Below are 25146 nucleotides of genomic sequence, written 5' to 3'. Positions count from 1 at the left end.
TGACTTCCTGCGATTGCTCTTGAATATTAATCTGGCCGCTTGATTTTGAACATGCCCTTTGAGGCTCCTCACTTTTAAAACAGTTTTCCTGATTGCTATTACTTTCGCTAGAAGGGTAAGTGAGCTTCAGGCTCTTAGTTCTAAGCCTCCCTTTACTACCATCTATGCGGATAAGATGGTTCTCAGGACCAGAGCTGCTTTCCTCCCTAAAATGGTTATTCCCTTCCTCTTGGGACAGTCTATCACCTTGCCTACTTTCTATCCTCCCCCTTACCCTTCCAAAGAGGAAGAGAGACTTCATTGCCTGGACCAGAGGAGGGCGGTGAGTTTTTGCCTGGACAGAACCAAGGGCTTGAGAGTGGATGACCAGCTCTACATTGGTTACGGGGGGGAAATGAAAGGCAAGGCTGTCCACAAGCTAACGCTGTCCAGGTGGATCATCTTGTGCATCAAGATCTGCTATGCCTTGGCCAGGAAGGAGCCTTCTGAAGGTATTAGAACTCATTCTACTAGAGCTAAATCTTCTTCAGCTTTTGTTAGAGGTGTCCCTGTGGTAGACATCTGTAAAGTGGCAACTTGGGCCTTCCTCCACACTTTCACATGTCCTTATTGCTTGGATTCTGAGGTGAGTATAGTGGCCATTTTGCTCGTTCTGTGTTGCAAGATTTTTTGGTATAGGTAGGCGGACACCCTCCTCCGGGAGCGGGAATGCTTGGGGATTCAATTCAAAAGGTGAGGAATCCACAGGCAGATGTATCCATCAGAAGAACAAGTTACTTACCTTTGGTAACGCTTTTTCTGGTGGATACGTATCTGCCTTTGGATTCCTCACTGACCCACCCGCCTCCCCGTTGTCCGCCTTCCTATACAGAAAAGGTTTTGAGTATAACATGACTGGTATTTCATTGTTCTTTGAAATGTTATGTAGCTTGTGACTATGATAATGTCTGGCATTTTCAGTCTATTTTCTTTTTTGAAAAATATACTATGTTTATTGGTGCTTCTTTGTATACTGTGTATATTTGCGAAATGTGCCGGTTCACCAGTTTGCCTCAAAGGCTCTGAAAAAAATTGGGTGGAATTGACGTTGACACTCCGAGGTCTTCTTGTGGCTCCAGTGACATCATACGGAGTCACGAGCGGAGTCGTGCTAGTGTGATGTCCTTGTCGAAGTGGGAGAGCTAAGGAAAAAGTTTCTGGCGCAGGGGTAATTCAAAAGATTAGGAAACCACATGCAGATACTGTATCCACCAGAAAAAGCTCTACCGAAGGTAAGTAACTTGTTCATTTGGAAACCTCCATTGGATCTTTTTCTTTCCAGTGTCTAAATTCTTATAAAAATACAGTATTTGTATAAGTTGGTGTCTGATCTCTTGAATGCGGTATCAATTTCTTCAGTTGTTTTGGTGCTGTTCAAATGCTTTACACTTACACTTGTTCTTCTGTGTAAGCATTGCTGCTCAGTGCCACAGCTACTTAGGGTTCTAAAGGACCTAAAGGGGTTGGTAAGTGTATTACACAGTGAGGTTGCACTACCCCACCATATAGTATACCTCATTTCCTCCCACATGGTTATTAGTATACCACAATCTGTAATCCCAACGATCAACAGAGTGGTCATCTGATTTCACAGATGACTTTAGAAAGATATTTGTAGTGCTAAAGCCAATTATACCATGAAGGCCTATCCTATGCTGTGTTCAAGTCCTCTTATCAGTTGTTACCATATCTGCTGAAACTAGCAAAATCAGGGTTTTAGGTGTGCTTCCATATGGGTACACCTACCAGGTATTTGGATAAACCTCCGAAAAACTAGTGAACTGTCTTTGTTTTTGTCAAAGTAAATAAAGGAATTAATTTCTGTACAGTTATTCCTCATTCCTAGTGATTTAACTCTCAATTGTATGGTAATGGTGGGTGTTACTTCATGGAAATTGTAATTACACATGCAGAGATTGCACCTGTCGCTACCATACACCTTTTATTCTAAACCTGCATTGATTGCCATGTAAAAGGACACTGCAGCGGTGTACTGCATAAAATGACACAGTCAAGATGGATACATTAGAAGTATACTGTGAAAAAGCACAGATTATATGTGTACTGGGTATAATGACTCAAAAAAGGTATTTTGGGTGTAAGAGCATAGTAGAAGTGCACCAGATGTTTGGACTAAGTAGAGGTGCATCTCATATGTGGATATATTCGAGACGAGATTACAGTGTATAATGTCACAGTAGACGTGTACCACTTATATAGAGACAGTAAAGGTGTACAGGATATAAGGATGCAGTAGAGTTCTGATAGATACATCTGCCAGTGGATTCCTCACCTTGTGAATATCCCCTTGCGTCAGCAACATTCGGCTATTCCTTTGTAGCTTCGCGCCGACGTGGACGTGGACGACGTCATAGAGGTACGGCATCGCACGCGACTCCGCTGACGTCACCGACACTACAAAAGGCCCACGCCGGCGTGATGACATCAGTTCCCTTTTTTCCGCGTCGTTGACGCTAACGGTTTCGGGGAATCTCGCTAGCTATCTAGTGACTTTGTTGCCTTTATCTTTGCTTTTCTGCTTCTTTGTTTCAACACGATGTCGACAAAGAAGACCGGCTTCAAGCCCTGCAGGGAATGCGGAAAAATGATGTCCATCACGGACCCGCACAAGGACTGCATATGGTGTTTAAGTTCTGACCATGATGTGGATGGATGTTCGTCTTGTCGGAAGATGAACTCGAAGGCCCTGCAGGAAAGAGAGACCAAACCTCTTTTGGCGAAGCTGAAGGGTGACAAGGGAAGAAAATCTTCGATATCTCGTTCGAGAAGGGCGAGGACGAAGTCAAGATCCAGATCTCGAGAGGAGTCTACTTCGAAGTCCGCTTCAGACCATGCTTCGAAGTCGAGGAGGAGACATAAGAAGAAGAGACATGAGTCCCAGCGTCATTCCGGTAAGGAGTCGGACTCGAGGTCGAGATCTCCGAAGAAGGTACGTTCCAAGGTGGTCACGCTGGATGTCTCGGATCAGGAAGGTGAGGCTTCGCCTTCGGAGTCGCAAGCTCAGTCACCGATTTGGGCTTCAAATCCATCTCCGGCGCCGTCCCCGGCCCGAGAGGAGGAAGAAGTTCATGTGGATGAGGATTCTGCGCCTGTTGAAGAGCCGAATCTGAACCCTCCTCAAGACCAGCCTGAGGGTCTTCAGCCACCTTTTCCAGCCCCAGGCCAGGACCCATCAGCGTTTTTAAACGCAATGTATGGTGTCTTTTCAAGGGCGTGGTACCCCTCTGGCGCACCTTAGGGTCCTGTGGGTCCTCTGGCCTTCAATTTGTTAGTCCCCCACTCCTATGCTCCGGCTCTATTCATGCCGTTCATGCCGGCTCCGACGCCGCCATGGCAATACCCGGATTTTTCTCCAGAGTGGAAGTTACCATGCCAACAGTGGAGTTTAAGTCCAATCTTCTTACAGAAGTTTTACATTCGCCCAGCTCTGTGGTGGAACCATTGCTTCCGTTTAATGAGGCCTTAACGGAGCCTATTATGGAGGTATGGAAAAAGCCTCTAACAGCACCGGTGGTTTCCAAGAGTGTGGCGAGAAGGTACAGGGTTGCGCCTGAAGACCCTGCTTTTCTGATGTCTCATCCTTCTCCTGAGAGTCTGGTCATACAAGCAGCCTGTTCTAAAAAGAAAAGACTGTGAGTGCGTTTCCTCAAGTGCCTGGTGATAAGGATGCCAAGAAGCAAGATCAGGTGGCTAAAAAGACCTTCTCCTCTGTGAGTATGGCATTTAAGTCAACTAATGCCACTTGCCTCATGGGGAGGTATGTACATGCCCTTATGGATACAATGCGTTCTTTGGCTCCTAAGATCCCTGATGACAGCAGGAAGGATTTTGAGGAGGTGTTATCAGATGCACAGGCAGCGGCACGTCAAGTGATACAAAGCGAATTGGACACTGCAGACTCGGTGGCACGTATCATGGGCACTGCAGTTGCCACAACGAGAGCGGCTTGGCTGAAAACTTGAGACTTTTCAGCAGATGTTCAAGCTGCTTTGCTGGATCTGCCGTTCGATGGATCTGGTCTCTTTGGCAAAAAGGCTGATACAGCCTTAGAAAGATTTAAGGACAGTAGGGCTACTGCCAAATCTTTAGGGCTTCAAGTCAGAGGTTCTACAGCCAAGAGGATCAGAGGCTTTGGACGCTCTTCCTTTCGCAACTATCGGCAAGGTCAGCAGCAGCAGCAGCAGCAGAATCCCTTGTACAAGACATAAAGGGGAAGACAAAGGGCTCGACCTTGAGGTCGTCAAGCCTCTTCCTCCTCTACCTCCTCCAACCCCCGAGCCTCAGAAAAGCAGCCCTAGATCCGCCATTCAGGATCATGTGGGTCCGGAGGGGGGTCGGCTTACATACTTTCTACGGGATTGGGAATCGGTTACATCAGATCTTTGGGTTCTCAATCTCGTAGAGAATGGGTATGCCCTTCCCTTTCGGGAATTCCCTCCCAATTACCCTCCTTGCCATGGTTTTTTCACGGAGGAACATCTGTTACTTCTACATGAGGAAGTGCAGACACTATTAAGAAAGGGTGCGATAGAGGTGGTCCCAGAGCAGGAAAGGGGTCAGGGATGCTACTCCTGGTATTTTCTGATACCCAAAAAGGATGGCACGTTAAGTCCAATCCTAGATCTCTGGATCTTGAATCTCTATCTGAAACAAGAGAAGTTCAAGATGCTCACCCTTGCACAGGTTCTTCCAGCGATGGTGTCGCTCGACTTGCAGGATGCGTATTTCCACATCCCAATCCTGAAGTCGCACAGGAAATATCTCCGTTTTACGGTGGAATCGCAACACTATCAGTTTGCGGTCATTCCTTTTGGAATTACTACTGCGCCTCAAGTCTTCACCAAGGTGATGGCGGTGGTGGCTGCACATCTCAGAAGATCGGGGACTCCAGTATTCCCCCATTTGGACGACTGGCTGATCAAAGCAGAGTCATCAGAGAAAGTGCTTCAGCATCTGCAGGAGACAACTCAGTTGTTGTACCAGTTGGGTTTTTTAATAAATGTACCCAAGTCTCACCTGGTGCCCTCCCAGCGCAACCTGTTCATAGGTGCTGTACTGGACACAACTGTATGTCGTGCATTCCCTCCACCTCAAAGGATTCGCGACATACAGGAAATGATTCCTTTATTCTACATTGGAGCGGTCGTTCCAGTCCTGAAGGTCCTTCGCCTGCTTGGTCTGATGGCTTCCTGCATTCTGTTGGTCAACCATGCACGCTGGCACATGAGGACGCTCCAGTGGTGCCTCCACAGGCAGTGGTATAAACACAACGGAGATCTCAGGGAGTCGGTGAGGATCTCCAGAGAAACTGCGGGGGATCTGTCTTTGTGGAGTGTGGAAGGCAATCTGTCTCAGGGAAAGCCTTTTCATCTACCTCCGCCGGTGGTCACAGTGATAACGGATGCATCCATTCTACGGTGGGGTGCTCATCTGGGGGATCTGGAGGTCAAGGGTCTTTGGTCTCCAGAGGAAAGGTTGCTTCACATCAACCTTCTGGAATTGCGGGCGATACGTTTTGGCACTCAAGGCCTTCCTCCCTTCCCTTCGCGGTCTGTCGGTACAAGTCCTGACGGACAACACGACCGCAAAGTGGTATATCAACAAGCAGGGAGGAGTGGGGTCGCAGTGTCTCTGCAGGGAGGCTCTGCGCCTCTGGTCCTGGGTTCAGCACCATCAGATTTGTCTGATGGCAAATCATCTGGCCGGAGTTCTGAACGTGCTAGCAGACAGTCTGAGTTGGCAGTTCTCGGCCGACCACGAGTGGAGGCTTCACCCAGAGGTGGTTCGTCACGTCTTTCGGACGTGGTGGAGTCCTCAGGTGGACCTGATCGCCACTCGCGAGAATGCTCACTGCCCGTCATTCTGCAGTCTCCAGTATCCGATGCAAAGAGCCTTGGGGGGCGCGTTTCAGTTGAGTTGGGTAAGTCAACTCCTTTACGCGTTTCCTCCCACACCTTTGATTCCTCGGGTTCTGAGGAAGATTCGCCGAGACCGGGCCCAAGTTATTCTGGTCGCCCCGGATTGGCCAAGAAAGGTGTGGTACACGGATCTTCTCCACCTCTCCTCTCGCCCGCAGCTCCATCTCCCGTTCAGGGCAGATCTCCTCTCTCAAATGGAAGGGCAGGTTCTACACCCCCACCTCCAGACATTACACCTTCATGCCTGGAGATTGAACAGGTCAACCTGTATTCCTTTTCTCTCCCACACGATGTGGTGGATGTCATATTATCTACGAGGCGTGACTCCACTAAATCCATTTATTCTCATAGATGGTCTAAATTTGTCTCTTGGTGTGGGGAGAAATCTGAACCTTTGAAAGCCCATTTATCTGATATACTACAGTTTGCTCTTTCTTTGGCGCAGTAAGGGTTTGCTGTTGCTATGGTAACGGGTTATCTTTCGGCATTGTCGGCATTTCTCTGTTTGCCGGACCAGCCGTCTCTTTTCAAATCTCCTGTGGTTTTGAGGTTTTTGAAGGGCCTCACAAATAAGTTCCCTCCTACTCCTTTTATTGTACCTCAGTGGGACTTAAATCTTGTCTTAACCTACTTGATGGGTTCTCCCTTCGAACCCTTGCACAAGTGTCCCATGAGGCTTTTGTCTTTTAAGACAGTCTTCCTGGTTGTGATTACCTCGGCAAGGAGGGAAAGTGAGCTTCAAGCTCTAAGTTCCAAGCCCCCATTCTTGACCATTCATGCTGAACAAATAGTTCTCAGGACCAGGGCTGCTTTTCTTCCTAAGGTGGTGACTCCGTTCCATCTGGGGCAGTTTGTTACCCTCCCTACCTTTTATCCTCCCCCTCACCCTTCCAAGGAGGAGGAGAGACTACACCGTCTGGCGGTGAGTTTTTATCTTGATAGAACTAAAAACTAGTGAATAGATGACCAGCTCTTCTTTGGGTTTGCTGGCTGCAAAAAAAGAAGAGCGGTACATAAGAGGACTCTTTCAAGATGGATCATCCTCTGTATAAAGATCTGCTACTCTTTGGCCGGTAAGGATCCTCCAGAGGGTATAAGAGCTCACTCTACTAGAGCTAAGTCTTCGACATCTGCACTTTCAAGAGGTGTGCCGGTTGAGGACATTTGTAGAGCGGCGACTTGGGCCTCCCTCCACACTTTCGCAAAGCATTATTGCTTGGACACTGAGGTGAGGAGGGATGGCCACTTTGCGCGCTCTGTCCTCCAGGATTTTCTGGTGTAGAAGAGTGGACACCCTCCTCAAGAAGTGGGGACTGCTGTGGGACTCTATTCACAAGGTGAGAAATCCACTGGCAGATGTATCTATCAGGACAAGTTACTTACTTTCGGTAACGCTTTATCTGAAATAGACACGTTAGTGATAGATTCCTTACCTTAGAATATCCCCAGGCGTCAGACTGGATCCGCAAATGTTTGCGTAGCAGTACCCTTGCGCGTCGGTAGGTGTCATCTGCGGCTCCGCGTCCGTCGTCGGCGTCGTGGGCGCCGTGATGACGTCGTCGGAGTACTTAGACGCCGCCTCCGCGTCCTGACGTCAGTTCTTCTTTTTTCCGCGCCAGCAAGCGCAGATCTGGAAAAAGCAGTAACCCTTAGTCAATTTTTGACTAACTTTTTGGATCTCTTTCGATCATTTCTCGAAGTCTTACGACTCCGATCGGTGTCGTAGGGATGCCCTCATTCAAACACTGCGAGGATTGCGACCGCACGATGTCGGTCACGGATCCTCACCACCTGCGCCTAACTTGTCTAGGCGTCGACCACGACGACAAGGCCTGCTCCGACTACCAGGCGGGAGCGGTCCCGCAGGCGTCCCCGGTAGCTTGTCTCCTTTCTGGTGAAGAATTGGCTTGGTAGTTTAGTCTGCCCTGTTCCCATGATGCACTGGGCCACGGACAGACTGATTTGCATATAGCCAGGTTCTGAGCTGGGATGGTGCAGTGAGATAAATAACGGTGATGGATCAAGCCCTGATCTTTGGACTGGGTAAGAGTGGTCTGCTTAATTCAGACACTCTGTTCATCACCACCCCCTTTTCTGAATCGTTTTTGGCCACTATAGGTGTGGCAGGGTATACTCAGACATGAGTCCCTTTCTCACTGCACCATCAGGATTCAAGCAAGCCGGGCCGAAGAAGGCTGAAATGCCAGAAACCGGTCCCCGGTAGCTTGTCTCCTTTCTGGTGAAGAATTGGCTTGGTAGTTTAGTCTGCCCTGTTCCCATGATGCACTGGGCCAGGGACAGACTGATTTGCATATAGCCAGGTTCTGAGCTGGGATGGTGCAGTGAGATAAATAACAGTGATGGATCAAGCCCTGATCTTTGGACTGGGTAAGAGTGGTCTGCTTAATTCAGACACTCTGTTCATCACCACCCCCTTTTCCGACTCGAACTCCGGCAGTCGGCCCCACACCGCGAGAGGTCCCGGTCCCACGGGAGGTCGAGGGACAGGTCGTTGGTCCGGAGCCACCACAGCTCCGAGAGTAGGCACCACTCCTCTGGGTCGAAGTCGTTGTCGGGTAAGAAACACAAGAAGTCGAAGAGGCATCATCGCTCTTCTGACTCCCCCCCGACGCTCACGCGACGCAGCCGGGTGTTCGGGTGGCACCGCCCACGCGGCTTCGCCGGGGGAGATCGAGCGCTTCCTCATGGCCATGAGGAACCTCTCTTCCCCGACGGGTTCCGCGGCGCCTTCGGGCCCAGCGGACCCGTCTGGGGTCCCTAGCGGGTCGGTGGCTTCGGCCCCGACGCCGTCGAGTGCTTCGGTCCCGACGCCGCTGGCGCCTTCGGGCCCGGCGCGCAGGGCCCTACGGTCCCGACACCGCCGGCGCCGCAGGACCCCACTGGACCCGCTTTGGGATCTGGGTCGTCGCCGGTGGACCTTACGACCCCCCCGGCGTCGGTCCGTCAGTTGTCGCCTCCTGCGCCGTCCACGGGCGGCGCCGTCCCCGATGCCTCCTTCGTTCCGGTTCCGACGTCGGAACGGCGCCGCTGGGCGCTGCTTTCGACGGCGCTTTGGGAGTTTTACTTCAATGAACCGGCCCCATTAATTGAAACCCCTGAGTATCAGGAGATGGGTGATAAGGAGGATTGGGAGGGGTCTGAGGACCCTCTGACCCGAGAGTGTCAGTCTCAGGAGGACTGGACAGGGGAACTTGGGGAGGGCAGTGGTCTGGACACCTCTCCAGACACTGGTTTTGTCTCTCCTCCTACCGTGGCTTCGGAGGAGGGGGTAACCTATAGTGTGGTGTTGATAAGGGCTGCCAAGGCCTTGGGCCTTGAGCTCCCTGTCGCGGCCGTGAGGACTAACCTCCTCACTGAGGTCCTTAAACGGCAGTCAAGCTCGGCCGAGCCTCTGCTGCCCTTTAATGAGGCCTTGACCGACGTTCTTTTGGGCACTTGGTCCAGGCCCGCTACGGGTTCGCCCGTAGATAGGAACGTGGCCAGACGCCACCGCCCGGCCCCAGGCGACCCATGTTTCCAAGTCAAGTTTCAATACTTTATTCGACATCATTGTCATAAAAGCATTTTCCCCTATCCTAAACAAATATAAATACTAATTTAAGATCGACCTAAAATACACATTAAATACAATCAGATGCGAAAAATGCTGGCGAATACTTACAGTTTAAAAAGTACATACATTCAAAAAGGAAAATCAGAGTCACAATACCTAGTTCATAAGAAATGGGGCTGATCCTAGATTGAATATTATTCATCGTAATTAGTCAATTGCAGTTAAAGTGCGCTTGCGAATTATCCAGGCCCATCCCAAGTATTTGGCCAAAGCGATTGCAAGATTGGGAGCACAATTTGATCTTAATATTCTCAGTGCTTCTAGGTACTTTCTTACACCCAGGTTCCTGCAAACCGGTTTTAGCCATCTACTTCTTGGGGCAGCATATAGTGGGCAAACAAACAGAAAATGTGGGATATCTTCAACATGTTCCTGGCAGTAACAGCATGTATTTACATTGCCTGGTGACCATTTAAAAGTACAAGCATTTAAAGGTAGGGAACCAACTCTAAACTGGAAATACAGCTTTCTGTCCATGGGTTTTGTGATCAAATCCCAGTACTGTTCATATTTTGGGGTTATTTTGGCCTCCAGGTACTGGGATACCATCATAGACGGATGATTGGAAATAAGAACAGAATGACATACCTTGTCAAATACATTTTTTTCAGTATCGCCTTAGATGGAAAGGCATTGGGGTCAGTGGCAGTCCATAAGTTATCTAGATGCAACTTTTGAAGCAAGTTCCTGATTTCATTGAGCCAAGCTATTTTATGGAACCGGTCAGAATTAATAACGTCCATAAGAGCTGTTGCATAGTGACTCAGTTCTGGAGTGGTCTTTATGCGCCTCCAGTATAAAAGTGGGCGCAATCGAGCCATATACTCGATCTTTTTCCTCCCGAGATCGTAAAGAGCGGAATCGATGGAGTACTCTGTGGGACACCAACCAACCGGCGAAGAAATTTGTTCTCTGCTATAGTCAAAGTGCTCAGATTGGTGAAGCCCCATAGCTCTGATCCATAAAGACAGGCGCCCTGAACTTTCATACTATAAATCTCCATTATGGGCTGAATAGGTTTTGTTAATGAGGATTTATATTTCTGTGCAATGGCCCCAGCCAGCTGGTGGAACTTTAAGACCACAAGATCCATGTGAGATTTCCAATTCATGTTACCCTGCAGAGAAATACCAAGGTAGGTAAAAGCGTTCACTTCTTCCAAAGAACACCCATTAAAATATATTTTTCCCTTGAATTGCTTAGCGGGATTCAAATTCATAAACTTGGTCTTTGTAATATTTAGCTCCAAACCCCGAATCCGACAGAATTCTCCAAATGCTTCAATTGTCTTTTGTAAACCACTAGGGGTTCGTGAGACCAGTAAAGTGTCATCAGCAAACATTAATACTGGAACCCTCTCCCCATCTAGCAATGAAGCTGAAGACCTGGCTGTTCGAGCAGTAGCGGCACCCCCCCACCCCCAGCGCCTTGAGACCCTACGGGTATGTAGTGCGCTCTATAAATGTCATTGATTGATTGATTGATTGATTTAAAAAGTCTACTACGCCATTAATGTAGTGAGAGAATAGGGCGGGGGCCAGGACACATCCCTGCCTTACCCCACGCTCCACGGGGAAGGAATCTGGGACGTCTCCCTGTGCTCCCCACCTAATTCTTGCGTAGTTATTTTCGTGCATGCGCACAAGCAGGGTCAATAGCTCGAGGCTGATGCCAAGATCACTCAAGACAATCCATAGTTTTTGTCTGGGTACTAAATCAAATACTGCCTTCAGGTCTACGAAGACAGCATATAATGGGCCATTTGTCAAAGACACGTTTTTCCAGTAAAGAGTTAAAAAATGGAATACCTGGTCAATGGAGCTGGTTAAGGATCGGAAGCCAGCTTGGTACGGGGAAAGGATATCCTTAACATCTATCCAGGCTTGTATTTTGTTCTGTATCATTCTACCCATCAGTTTTTGCGCTGAATCGATAAGGCTGGTGGGCCTATAATTACTTGGTAAAGCCTTATCCCCTTTTTAAAAAACAGGAATGATCTCCGCACCCTTCCATGAAGATGGTATCATGGCTCCTTGTGCGATAGAATTCGCGAGCCATACGAAGGATTGGCACCAGTTAGCCCGGTCAGATAAAAATACATCTGCCGGTATTCCATCAATACCTGGAGCCCTGCCTCTAGTCACCCCGTCCAATGCTACATCTACATCTTTCAAAGAGAATATTTCATGGCTATAAAAGACCATTTTGGGGAATGGATGGGGTATCGAGGTCAAGTTATCAGCATATTGTGGTTTAAAAAAATCCACCCATGCTTCCTTTGCAACGTGATTTTTCGGACACTCTGCCATTCCCCCCCTACCCCATTTTAAAATGGCCCAAAACTCTTTCTGTTTAGCTGCGCAGGCTTTTTTAAGATCTAACCATTGATTCTCATCCCACAACCTTTTTGCCCTAGCTTGAGCTTTCCTATAATCATCCCTGGCCTTCAGCACACCTTCTTTGGTCCTCAGCGCTAGGCTACGGTTCTGCCGTGCCTTTCTACAAGAAAGGTCATACCATCCTCGATGTCTCTGGGGGGCAGCACCTTTCCCCTTATGTGCCTTTTTTAGGAAAAACCCCTGTAACTTAACAAAAAACTTAGGATATGACTCTTCAATTAATTTGTTAAAATTTAGTTCATTACAGTAAACCTGCAATCTGCTGACCTCTTTTCCGACAGCCTCTAGTAAATCCTGCATATCCCCTGGCTAATCCATCAGTGTTGCCCATCTAATATGTCGGAGGTTGTTGGTTGGGATAACATCTAGCGGCATGACACCCCCTTCCTGGTTAGGTGAGCTTTTACTTTGGTCCAGTTTAAAGAGCAAGCACAATGGGTTGTGGTCGCTCTCCAATCTAGGCGTCACTTTCATGTCTATTATCTTGTTCCAGACTCTGACATCTACAAGGATGTAGTCTATCCGACTACTTGACCTTGTATTGTCAAAGGTGTGCACACCCTGTAGATCTGAGGGGGTGCGGCCGTTTACTGCCCTCAGCCCCCTAGCCAAGCACATACTCTTGACTTGTATAGCCACCTCAGTCCATTTTTTTATCACAGGTAAATCCAATTGAGGGACTCCCCATTTAATATCTTCCTCTAGGGACATTTCATTATCCTCATTGCCTAGTGGTTCAAATGTAGTATTCATGTCTCCCCCCACCAGGATGGTGATGTGCGGTGGAAGATTCTCTAGGTCGTTATCTAATACTACTACCACCTCGGCAGCTTTACCCCCTTGAGTTCCCCTGGCGTAGATGTTATAGAGGGCCATGTCTTGACCATCGGCCCATGATATCACGATTGGGAGTAAATCATAGTTGTTAACTGGCCTCACTTTAATGGAACATTGTAATGATTGGCGTACCCATATAATTAAACCCCCTGAGGGCCGCCCTTTTGGGTTCTTTTTTGCAGGGACAAAAAAATTTAAAAATCCCTGCCGATAGACGGGGGTCACTGCCCAAGTCTCCTGAAACATGATTACATCATGGCTATCTATGAATTCACACCATTCAGGGGACTCTAGTTTATGATGGATTCCCGCCAGATTCCACGAAAGAAATTTAAGACCTGTCTTTAACTGCCTATCCCTCCCATGTAGTGGTATTGCATGCGGGGTATTAATCAAATTGGATGGGGGGCTAGTTTCACCGCTGCATTCAATGCTGCGGTGAATCGGTGTCAGGTGCCCCACAGTACTAGAATGATCCCCACTAAAGCTAAGTGTCCCCTCGTTACTAGATTTTGTTATAATAGACTTCATAGCAACACCTATTCCCCTTTCTTGGGTCCCTGCAGAATTATCCTTCGCTATACTCATCCGTCCTTTCAGTCAATCGCACTCATTGAGACCAGAAAGGGCAGAGAATCTGTTCTCTATCGGTGCACCCCAGTTATTTCTTATAACGAGCGGTTTACCTTTTTTTGCTACAGGGTTCCATTTTGTTTTAAGGACTGTGGGGTTTAATAAGTTCCCTTTTTTTGCATAAAAGAGGTCTAATGTTAATGGAACTATTTCTGTGGATCTACGCTGAGGGGGATATATATTTGCAAGAATGTTTGGGAGCACTTCTGGATCAGAAAGGTGTAGCACCACACAGTCCCCTTTGAATTTTTTAATGCCACCCCCGATCCATTCTACTCTTCTAGCTTTTACTACTTCTTGTGGCAGCTGGTCCATACCTCCCGGGGTGAAGGCCATATTCCTTGATAACCAGTGGAGTGATTTATTTATCAGGGAAGGAGTGTTCTCTACTTGTCCAGGTTCTAAGAGGGGAACGTTTGCCAGGACGAGTATCAGGGGAGATGCTTCCACAATTAGTTCTACATGCCCCTTCTCTACATTTGAGTCTGCCTGTTTATCCCTTTGACCTGGTCCTTCAGGATCACCGATATTAATGTCTGAGCCCCTAGCGACCCCCCCCCCCCCTCTGTATCAATAGTCAACATAGGGATAAGGGAAGTATTTTCCAACAATTCTATCCTTGGAGCTGTCTGTGTAATTTTAGATTCAACTCTAAGTGTTTTCTGCTTGGCAATATTTGCAGATTCTTCAAGAGATTTTTGCAGAAGACCCCCCAGTCTATTCACCTCTTCCGTGAGATGGTCTATTTTACTTAGGAGAGGTTTAGTGATAGTTTTAATTTTACTATCTATGGCGTTTAACAATTTCTTGAATTGGTCTTCGTCCAAGAGTAGCTTCCCTCCAGGGATTCCCCTTGTTTCTTCTCCAATGTTTTCTAATGGGGATGCATCGGGGCGTTTTTTACCTGAGCGAAGCCCACCCCGTTTTGAAAGACTCTTTTCCCCCCCCTTGACAGCTCTAGGAGCTGGTACCGGGGCTGGGGGCTCCTCTTCTAGCAGTATTATTTCTTCCTCAGGTATACTCTCGGAAGCTGAGTCTACAATAGCTACCAATAGCTGGGTTAAGGGATTAGTTTCAGGTGTCTGGAATACCTCGTTGCTGATATCGAAAGCAGGAGTAGGTAGAGGCGTGTCATCAAATGGCAGTTCAGGAGAAAGACTCAACCCCAATGAGGATCTCCTGTCACTATTTATCTTGGCAACTTTCTGAACCATGTAGTTATCAATAGTATTGACTGCTGGGATCGATTTTGCCTTTGACATGATGATGGGCAACGTGGAGGATGGCTCCAGGATAATACTATGGTGACAGAGCTCGAGGAGGCTTTAAAGCAGATGCAGATACGATGTAGGTATAAATGACTTACTGGAATAGATTTGAACAGAGTTCAGGGCCCTGTCCCTGTCTCTTCCTGCCGATGAGGGCCGTAGAGGGCCCGCCCTTTGTCCGGGCTTCGTCCGGCACGTCCAGCGCGCGTCCTCGCGGGACGAGGGACCTGCCGGAGCTTTATGCGCCGCCTGGCGCGCTGCTTGATGTGGTCGGCGCCTCCCCCTGAAGGCTGCTGGGAGGTGGAGTTCGACCGGCGGAGCCAAGCCCGGCCGGTCGATAGCAAGAACAGAATGACGGAGCCAAGCCCGGCCGCTGCACAGACAGGTGCGTTTCCTCGTTTATCAGGCCGCTAAACAGACAGGTTATCAGGGTGCAGGTTTCGATGAAAGACAGGGGACTCGGCCCCTGCCGGAGCTTTATGCGCCGCCTGGCGCGCTGCTTGATGTCGTCGGCGCCTCCCCATGGAGGCTGCTGGGAGGTGGAGTTCGACCGGCGGAGCCAAGCCCGGCCGGTCGATAGCAAGAACAGAATGGCGGAGCCAAGCCCGGCCGCTGCACAGACAGGTGCGTTTCCTCGTTTATCAGGCCGCTACACAGACAGGTTATCAGGGTGCAGGTTTCGATGAAAGACCCATGTTTCCTGTCCACCCACCCTACCACCGAGAGCCTGGTCATCCAGGCATCCAATTCCCAGACTGCATTCCCGTCGGCTCCGCCAGACAGGGAATCCAAGAGGTACGAGCAGTACGGAAAAAAGATCTTCTCCTCCCTTAGTCTGGGACTGCGGTCTTCCAACACCGCATGCCTCTTGGGCCGCTACACCCACTCTCTGTGGGAAACGGTTGCGGAAGTGCTGCCAGAGTGTCCGTTGGAGGTACGGGCCAAACTCGGCCAAGCCCTTGTGGAGGGCCAAGATGCAGCCAAGTATTCTATGCGGTGTGGGCTGGATACCACCGACTCACTATGTAGAGCGATGGCAACGACGGTGGCGGTTAGACGCCACGACTGGTTGAGGCCCGCCAACTTTTTGGCCGATCTCCAAAACACACTGATGGACATGCCGTTTGATGGCCGTCGCCTTTTTGGCGACAAGGCAGACCATGTGCTTGAGCGCTTTAAGGACTCCAGGACTACGGCCAAGTCCTTGGGCCTCTCGGCCCTGCGCCAGCAAACGGGTGCCTTTCGCTCCTTTCGTGGCCAAGGAAGGGGCGCGCCCACACGTGCTGCCAGCCACACGCCGCAGACTAACTTCCAGAGTGGTGGCGGCCGTGGAAATCGCCGTGGAGGCGGTCAGGGACAACGGCGAGGCCAGTCCACACCTTCCCCCGCAGCATCCGCCTCTAAACCATCCTAGTCCATGTGACGCCAGTGGGGGGCAGGGTTCACCATCACCACTCTCACTGGCGCACTGTAACTTCAGACAGGTGGGTGCTGCAGATCGTCCGGAGGGGCTACTCCCTCCCCTTCGAGACGACCCGTCAAGCCATGCCACCGCAACTCCACCGTGTATCGGGGGATCATTTGCGGCTTCTGCAGGAGGAAGTTACTGCCCTCTTGGCCAAGGGGGCCATCGAGCGCGTTCCTGGGCAAGAAGTAGAACGTGATTGCTACTCCCACTACTTTCTGGTACCAGAGAAGGGCAAAGGGGGCCTACGCCCTTTCTTGGACCTACGGAACGTCAACGGCTTCCTCCGGAAGTAGAAGTTCAAAATGCTGACTCTGGCTCAGGTCTTAGCTGCCCTGGACCCAGGAGACTGGATGGTAGCGTTGGACTTGCAGGACGCCTATTTCCACATCCCCGTCCTGCCGGCCCACCGGCGCTACCTGCGGTTCACGGTAGGCCACGAGCACTTTCAGTTTACCGTGCTCCGCTTCGGCCTTACCAGCGCCCTTCGGGTGTTCACGAAGGTGATGGCGGTGATCGCAGCTCATCTGCGCAGGTTAGGGGTTTCAGTCTTCCCCTACCTAGGCGACTGGTTGTTGAAGGCGGGCTCGCCCCAGACAGTCGTCAGCCACCTCCAGACGACGGCAGACCTCTTGCACCAGCTGGGGTTCTCCATCAATGTGCCGAAGTCACACCTGTGCCCCTCTCAGAAGCTCCTTTTCATTGGAGCGGTTCTTGACTCGGCGCAGTTTTGGGTTTACCCGCCCGAACAGCGGGTTCGGGATATACAGGCTCTCATCCCAATCTTCCAGCCTTTATCCCGAGTCTCGGTCAGGTTGACACTGCGGCTTCTGGGGCTGATGGCTTCCTGCATCCTTCTGGTGCATCACGCCCGTTGGCGGATGCGGGCTCTGCAGTGGGACCTGAAGTTTCAGTGGGCCCAGCATCAGGGCAACCTGTCGGACCATGTCCTGATCTCGGAGGGCACTGCGAGACAGCTGCAGTGGTGGCTCACGGACCGCGATTGGGTCAGGGGCAGATCCCTCTCCCTCCCCCAACCGGAGCACGTAGTTGTGACGGACGCGTCCCTCCAGGGCTGGGGAGGCCACATGGGAGAGGTGGAGATCAGAGGCCTCTGGTCTCCGGCGGAGTCCCGGCTCCAGATCAACCTTTTGGAGCTGCGGGCCATTCGTCTAACACTGAGGGCATTCCTCTCCTCTGTCCGAGGGAGTGCAGTGCAGGTGTTCACGGACAACACCACCGCCATGTGGTACTGCAACAAACAGGGCGGGGTGGGGTTGTGGACCCTATGCCAGGAGGCTCTGCGCCTCTGGCAATGGCTGGAACATCAGGGCGTGACCCTGGTGGTTCAACACCTGGCAGGTTCTCTGAACGCCAGGGCGGACGAACTCAGCCGCCGTTGCATGATGGATCACGAATGGCGTCTGAACTCGGACGTGGCGCAAAGTCTCTTTCTGCAGTGGGGAGAGCCTTGGGTAGATCTTTTCGCCACCAAAGAGAACGCGCAATGTTATCAGTTCTGCGCGTTGGAATTTCCAAGGCGGCACTCGCTCGGAGACGCTTTTCGTCGCAAGTGGAGTTGCGGTCTGTTGTACGCCTTTCCGCCTATACCACTTCTGCCCAGAGTGCTGAAGAAGATCTGGCGCGACTGGGCACAAGTCATCCTTGTGGCTCCAGACTGGGCACGAAGGTACTGGTATCCCGAGCTAGTCAGTATGTCAGTCGATCTCCCGGTTCGTCTGCCTCTTCAGGAGGACCTTCTGTCGCAGCAGCAGGGGACGGTCCTCCACCCGAACATGTCCAGTCTCCACCTCCATGCTTGGAGATTGAGCGGCGACAGTTGAGGCCATTTGACTTGCCTCCTGAAGTCTGTAACATCATTCTGGCAGCCAGGCGTCCCTACACAAAGTCGGTATACGCCTGCAGGTGGAACAGATTTGTGGCATGGTGCACAGCAAAGGCTGTGGATCCTCTCTCTGCCCCTCTTTCTGTGGTTCTTCTCTCTCTTCTTTCTCTTGCCCAGCAGGGCTCTGCTATGGGCACTATCAAGGGCTACCTTTCTGCTCTTTGAGCCTTTTTAAGGCTGCCTGATAAACCTTCTTTGTTCAAGTCCCCTATTGTTAACCGATTCTTGAAAGGCATCACACATACGTTCCCTCCTGTGCCCTTTGTGATGCCTCAGTGGGACTTGAACTTGGTTCTTACTTTTCTGATGTGCGCTCCCTTTGAGCCACGTCACAACTGTCCTCTTCGCCTTCTCACTTTGAAGACTGCCTTCCTGGTAGCCATCACCTCTGCCAGGAGGGTGAGTGAGCTCCAGGCTCAATCCTGTAAGCCTCCTTTCCTTTCGGTCCATCCGGACAAGGTTGTGTTAAGAACACGGCCCTCTTTTCTACCCAAGGTCGTCACGGCCTTTCACATCGGGCAATCTATCACCTTGCCCACCTTCTTCCCGCCTCCGCATCCCTCGAGAGAGGAAGAGAAGCTCCACCGTCTGGACCCAAAACGTGCTCTCTCGTTCTATCTGGATCGCACACGCCAGTTCTGGGTGGATGACCAACTCTTTGTTGGTTACGCTGGCGCTAAGAAGGGGAAAGCGGTGCACAAGCGGACCATCTTGCGGTGGATCATCTTGTGTATCCAGGCGTGTTACTCCTTGGCTAAGAAGGAACCCCATGTTGGGGCTGAGGGCTCATTCCACTCGGGCCACAGCTACTACAACTGCCGTGGGCCGAGGAGTGCCCTTGCAGGACATTTGCCAGGCGGCTACGTGGGCCTCGCTGCACACGTTTGCAAGGCACTATTGCCTGGATAGCCAAGTCCGGAGGGATGGCTTCTTTGGCTGTTCCGTCCTCCAGGACTTTCTGGTGTGTTTATTGGTTCGCAGACCCACCACCGGAGTTGGTATTGCTGGGGTATCTATTCTAAGGTAAGGAATATATCACTAACGTGTCTCTTTCAGATGCACAATTTACTACTTGTGTAACGATATATCTGTAAGAGACATTAGTTAGTGATAGATTCCTTACCGACCCGCCCATCCTCCCCGTTCTGCGGACCGATATCTAGGGTTAAGGTCATCCCCTTTCAGGGCCCTAGTTTCAAGGCACCAGTGTTGGTTTTTACCATAGCTCTGCGTTTCTGGCGCGGAAAAGCTGTGTCTAAGAACTGACGTCAGCACGTGGAGGCGGTGTCTAAGTACTCCGACAACATCATCACGACTCCGACGACGGACGCGGAGCCGCAGATGACGCCTACCGACGCGCAAAGGTACTGCTACGCAAAAATTTCCGGATCCAGTCTGACGCCTGGGGATATTCTAAGGTAAGGAATCTATCACTAACTAATGTCTCTTACAGATATATTGTTACACAAGTAGTAATTTGTGCTTCTGGTAGGTACAGTATCTGCCTGTGGATTCCTCACTGACCCACCCGCCTCCCCGTTGTACACTCTTCTATACCAGAGTTATTGTAATGTATTTAATTTATTGTCAAGCAGTTGTTTATTTCAAATGTTTTATTGCATTTGCTTCACACTGTGTGTGTTACCTTGATATTTGTACTGCGTATACTGTGTATATGTCTACTGTCATTGGTCCGTCCGTGTGCCTCGAAGGCACGGAAAAAAGGGCGGAACTGATGTCATCACGCCGGCGTGAGCCTATTGTAGTGTCGGTGACGTCAGCGGAGTCGCGTGCGATGCCGTGCCTCCATGACCACGTCGGCGCGAAGCTACAAAAGAATTTCCGAATGTTGCTGATGCAAGGGGATATTCAGAAGGTGAGGAATCCACAGGCAGATACTGTATCTACCAGAAAAAGCGTTACCGAAGGTAAGTAACTTGTTCGTTACTGCATTTAAGGATACAGTAGAGATGAACCACTGGCAAGGATACAGAGGTGTATCATGTAAAATGACACTGTATCGGTTACCATATATTCGGGCACTCTAAAGGTGCACTGCTTATTAAGACATAGCAGAGATACTTTATGTATAGGTTAAACGAACACGGTAGAGTTGTAATACATATAAAGACAGTAGTGATGTATTTTGTATAATCAATCAATCAGTCAGGATTTATAAAGCGCGGCTAATTACCTGATAGGGTATCTAGGCGCTTGCAGGCCCTGGAGGCTTATTCGAACACCAGGATATTGAGGGCAAAAAGATAGTAGAGTTTGACTAATTATACCGACACTGTACAGGCATTTCTGAAGGACTGAGAGATACTTCTAAACACAGCTTCCTCACCTTTTACGTTCCGACAGACGCCAGAATTTGGGTAGGGCGAACTTACTGCTTCAAGTCTGGTTGGCATCCTTCATTCACCATTGGAGGTCTACAGCAGCCTTATCCAACACACATATGGTGTCCAAGAGTTACCACAAAAGCTGAGTCAATTAAAGGTAGATGTTCCATTACAGACCGAGCAAGTGCCAACGGGCATCAGACACCAGCAAAATACTTAATTCCCGGAGACCAATAAGCCCTAGAACGGTCCTAATAGAACACAGGACCGAGTCCAAAACATAAGGATCATACCCTGAACGCTCAGGACTCTGGAATAAAATGATGGTTCCCTGGAACACAACGCGGCATGTGACAACACCAGTGAAAGTTGTCACATGGTTCTTGTGTCATAACCACATTCAGTAGCATATGGTTTAGCAAAGTTGTGACGTACTACTTATAAGGGCGCAGTAGAGGTGTGCCAGGTATAAGGATATTGTGGCCCCGATTACGAGACTGGTAGAGCATAATTTCAGTGTGGAATTCTGCCCTGCCTGATCACAAATGTCCGAGTGTTCCCGCACCTGCTTATTCTGGTGTAGAAACACCTGTTCCAATTTTGCCCACAATTACTCCCTACCCCACCCTGTCCATCTTTGCCCCAAACAGAAGCCCCCAGATAGATTTACCACCTGCCCAAAAGGTATGTCCTTGAGGGAGGCCTCCACGAACCTCGACAAACCCATGGCAGGCATCCAGGCATGTCAACAAGTCACTACACTGTGGTGTCCAGCCCATCCCTCAAAATGTATTTAGCCATGCCCTGTCCATCAAGAACTGTTTGTGTGAAGTTGTTGCAAAACTTTTCAGAGAGGGCGGGCAAGTTCTCACTTGCTACAACCTAGTGGGCATGAGTGTATCTGCCCAAGAGTTCAACCGCATTTAGATATCACTAAGCTTTAATAGCAGTTGAGAACACCCTCTTACCGAGCACATCATTGCTCTTTGAATGTATATCAGGTGGAACTTTGCTAGTGGAAGCCGGAACCACAATGCTTTCTGGAGTCTGATGCTGAGTCTAGAAGACTAGAGCAGACCTAGAGTCAGACAGCACCGAGGAAGAATCTGCCTGTGAAGTCCTAATGGGGACCCCATGGATCTGAGACTCCAAAGACAAACATCATGCTGGTTCATCACACATCTGTTTTCTGCAGGTGTGTTGCCGTTTGAAGCCCATAGAGTCAGCAGAGCTGTCTCTTTAATTTTGTCTGAAGAACCAAGATAGTTCGGGAATGGAGCTCCGGGTCTGCGTAAAAGAGTGTGGAATAAAAGGAACAGAAGTCAGCGTGCAAAGGTGGTCCCTATATATAACTCGGTGTCCTCACTTCCAGATGGAGGCACAGGGCTACAGCATGGTCCTTTGACACCTTCTACCAACGCTTGGGACCAATTGTTGGAAATTGGAAAACATTTCTGGATCTAGACTGGAGTGTGGGGAAATTCAAAAGGTGAAGAATATGTGGTTTGGTAGAGTAACCACCAGAAAGAGCATTACAAAATATGAGTAACTTGTCCTTTAGTTATAAAGACACAGTAGAGGTGTACCAATTATAAGGGATAATATAGATTACAGCATATAAAGACGCAGTGGAGACGTACTTGGTAAAAAAATATACAGTAGAGGATACTGCTTAGGTCACAGTGAAGTTGTATCACGTATAAGGACAAAGTAGACAAGTAGAGCGTATAAAGATTCAGTAGAGATGTTCTGTGTGTAAAGACACAGTAGAGGTATACTGGTGTTAGGGCACATTATAGGTGTATAAGGTAGAAGGTAACATTAGAGGTGTAAAGTGGAAAAAGATTCAGTAGAATTCTATCCCATATAAGGACACAGTAGAGGTATACTGCATACGAGGAAGCCGCAGAGATGTAAAGCATACAAAGACACAATAAAGTTGTTCCACGTATAGAAATATGCTCAAGCTGTACCTAGTAGAAGGGCACGGTAGAGTTCCACCAGGTATACAAGCAGGCCACGCTTATCAATTTAAACAGAACTCACTAGTGTTAGCATTGGCTCACAAGTGCCAGGTTGGTGGTCTCTTTGACTTGATTGATTGGTTGCCAGGCTCCAAGCACAACTGAACACTATGAGGGGGAAATGAGGGGAGGTGGCCACTAGCTTCCGAAGAACGAAGTCTTCAGTATTGTTCCTTGGTAGTGTAATTTAGAAATAAGGAGTTGTCCTTTTGTAGTTAATGCTCCTTGAGATTTTAGCTTTAATTTTATTGATTTCTTTCACACCAGGTGGCCAAGACTCACGGAAGTACAAATGCTCACAAGCATGTGGCGTACTTGTGGGCAAAGAGCCTAGGAGGGGAGGCGGCTGTCAAACTGCTCAATAAATTTGGTCTTCTGGAAACTGCCATTGATTATGCTGCAGACAATGGGTGAGTAAAATAATTCCATGACACTGTTGCTTCCACCATCCCTGAAAGGTAAATAACTTTGTGCTTTTCTTGTGCAACCTTAAATAATTCAGTCTTGTTGCATACTGAAGTGAGCATAGTCACTATAGTGCAAAGAACGGGTGTTGTTTGGATGTACAGGAGGAGGACCATTGAAGGATGTAGTCTGTGAATATCCTGACGCAAGGTTCAGCTTTTTCTTTAGTCAGGAGGGCATTGTCCATGAATTGTAATGTAGCTGTCTCTGGACAGCAGCATGATCTGAAGCCGGATTAGTATTAATGCAGAAAAAGCTGGTGTTGATGTTATGTTTGAATTGATGTACTCTAGAGAGTTTTTTTAAAGCATATCTTTCATGATTTTTTAAAAACATGCTAAAACACGTCCTTCGTTATGTTATATATATTTTATTTTTAGTGTTTTATATAGCGCTAACTAGACCCGAGACATTGGGTATCGGAGCGCTTTACATGAGCACCAGTTTCGTTACGTGAGGACACATTCCTTTTTGTTAGGCACGGTGGATTAAGTGATTTGCCCAGAACCACTGGATGTTGAGCGTCCTTGCCAGGACTCGAACCCAGTTCCCCAGCTTCGAGGTTGACCGCTCTAGCCGTAAAGCATCCTTTTGCATAGCGCACTAATCACCCAAGAGGGTATCCAGGCACTTAAGCAATGTGTGGGTCCCGAGATACTTAAATGAAGAGCCAGGTCTTTAGCTTCTTGTGGAACTCAGTAAGTAATAAAGAGGCTCTGATGTGTTGAGGGAGGTCCTCCCATGTCTTGGGTGAGCTGTAGGAGCAATGAAGGATGTGGGACATGTGTGCGAGTGAGGCAGAGCATAGGTGTTTGGTCGGTTCTGAACGTGTATGTGGCTGTTCAGGTATTCTGGTCCTGTGTTGTGTAGGGGTTTGAATGTGTGCGTGAGAAGTTTGAATATGCTGTGCTTGTAAATTGGGAGCCACTGAAGCTTCCTGAGGTGTGGTGGGATGTGGGTGTGGTGTGGGAGGTTGAGTAGGAGTCTTGCAGCGCATTCTGGATGGTCTGAAGTCTGTGTAGGAGTTGCTTGGAGATTCCAGCATAGAGTGTTGCCGTAGTCCAGCCTGCTGGTGATGAGGGCTTGTGTGATGTTCTTTATGGTGGTCTGTCAGGTGTTCTGAGTCAGCCATTTGAAGATCTTTCACAGCATGCATAGAATGTGGGAGCAGGAGGTGCACACTCCGTTCTCTTGAGCCCAGTGCTGGCTGGTGAGCTTCAAAAGTGGTGAGGCTTAATAGTGGACCTGAATATCTATAAGTGAGGAAGTGAGCTCAGTTCCCTCAAGGTTGGTGCAGGGGCATTCGCTCTCTAAGAAATGTTAAAAAAACATGAGATCAGATATTGTATTGTGCAGCACATTTTTCACACAAATGCTAAGAATTCCTACAAATATGCTGTGCCCAGGTTACGATCAGTATTGACTTCTGCCATGGATGCAGCAAAATTCCTGGAATTACCACCAAATACAGAAGAGCCAAGAGTCAGCCAACCCACTCACTTGCATATTTAGGAGCTCAACAACACACACTCCCACTTTGAGAAGATTTTTTCAAACTTAGCGTCTACCTAAAAGGGTATGGATTCAGCTCCTTCTATGGAGCAACATTGCGACACGGACTCTCAGAGCACACACTTCCCTCCTGCTTTCAACACCTAGAGTCACACATGCAGTGTGACTAAAAGCACATGATCTGACTGACCCATGTCTTCACAATCACACTGCAAGTATGACATTTGGCGTTGCCATTTGCTAGAGTTCTGGCATATAGCGATTGATAGAGAGCTTTGAGGCTCTTGAGAATGCCCACCCAAACTGAAACAGAACTCTGTTCACAGCACTTAAATACAGTAATGCATTATAAAGAACAAATGTGAGCGGTGCAAAGCAGGACAATGAAAACATACAGCTTCCACAGTAAGAACTACCACTATTAAAAAAAGGACAGTGTTGACATTCGTAGTTAAAGCACAAATACATCCAAACTGCATTTAATATTAACTTGGTTTTATATAATGCTTCATACTACTGTTTGTCTTTTCTTAGGCCTGTATTTAACACACTAATTCCAAATTAATGTAGTCAGTGTTTTTTCTACTCTTACCCTTTTAAGGATTTCAACTCATTACCCACAGGTCACAGCAGCTGTCAGCAGTGAATCTTTAACTCACTTAAGCCTTCACTGTGAACAT

At 48.9% G+C, this 25146-nt stretch overlaps 1 protein-coding gene across 1 annotated transcript in view; it reads left to right on the top strand.

The window, feature by feature from the left end:
- The window catches only part of IFT172 (intraflagellar transport 172), a 1181874-nt gene that overhangs the window by 692247 nt on the left and 464481 nt on the right, over positions 1-25146 (top strand). The window contains exon 30 of the mRNA XM_086928171.1: positions 22757-22899. Coding sequence (XP_086784297.1) covers positions 22757-22899 — 143 coding nt within the window. The remainder of the gene's footprint in view (positions 1-22756; positions 22900-25146) is intronic.

This window comes from Lissotriton vulgaris, chromosome 6 (genome assembly GCF_964263255.1).
Source record: "Lissotriton vulgaris chromosome 6, aLisVul1.2, whole genome shotgun sequence".
NCBI classification, from domain to species: Eukaryota; Metazoa; Chordata; class Amphibia; order Caudata; family Salamandridae; genus Lissotriton; species Lissotriton vulgaris.
The sequence above is the reverse complement of the archived record's forward strand: the minus strand, read 5'-3'. Positions and strand labels throughout refer to the sequence as shown.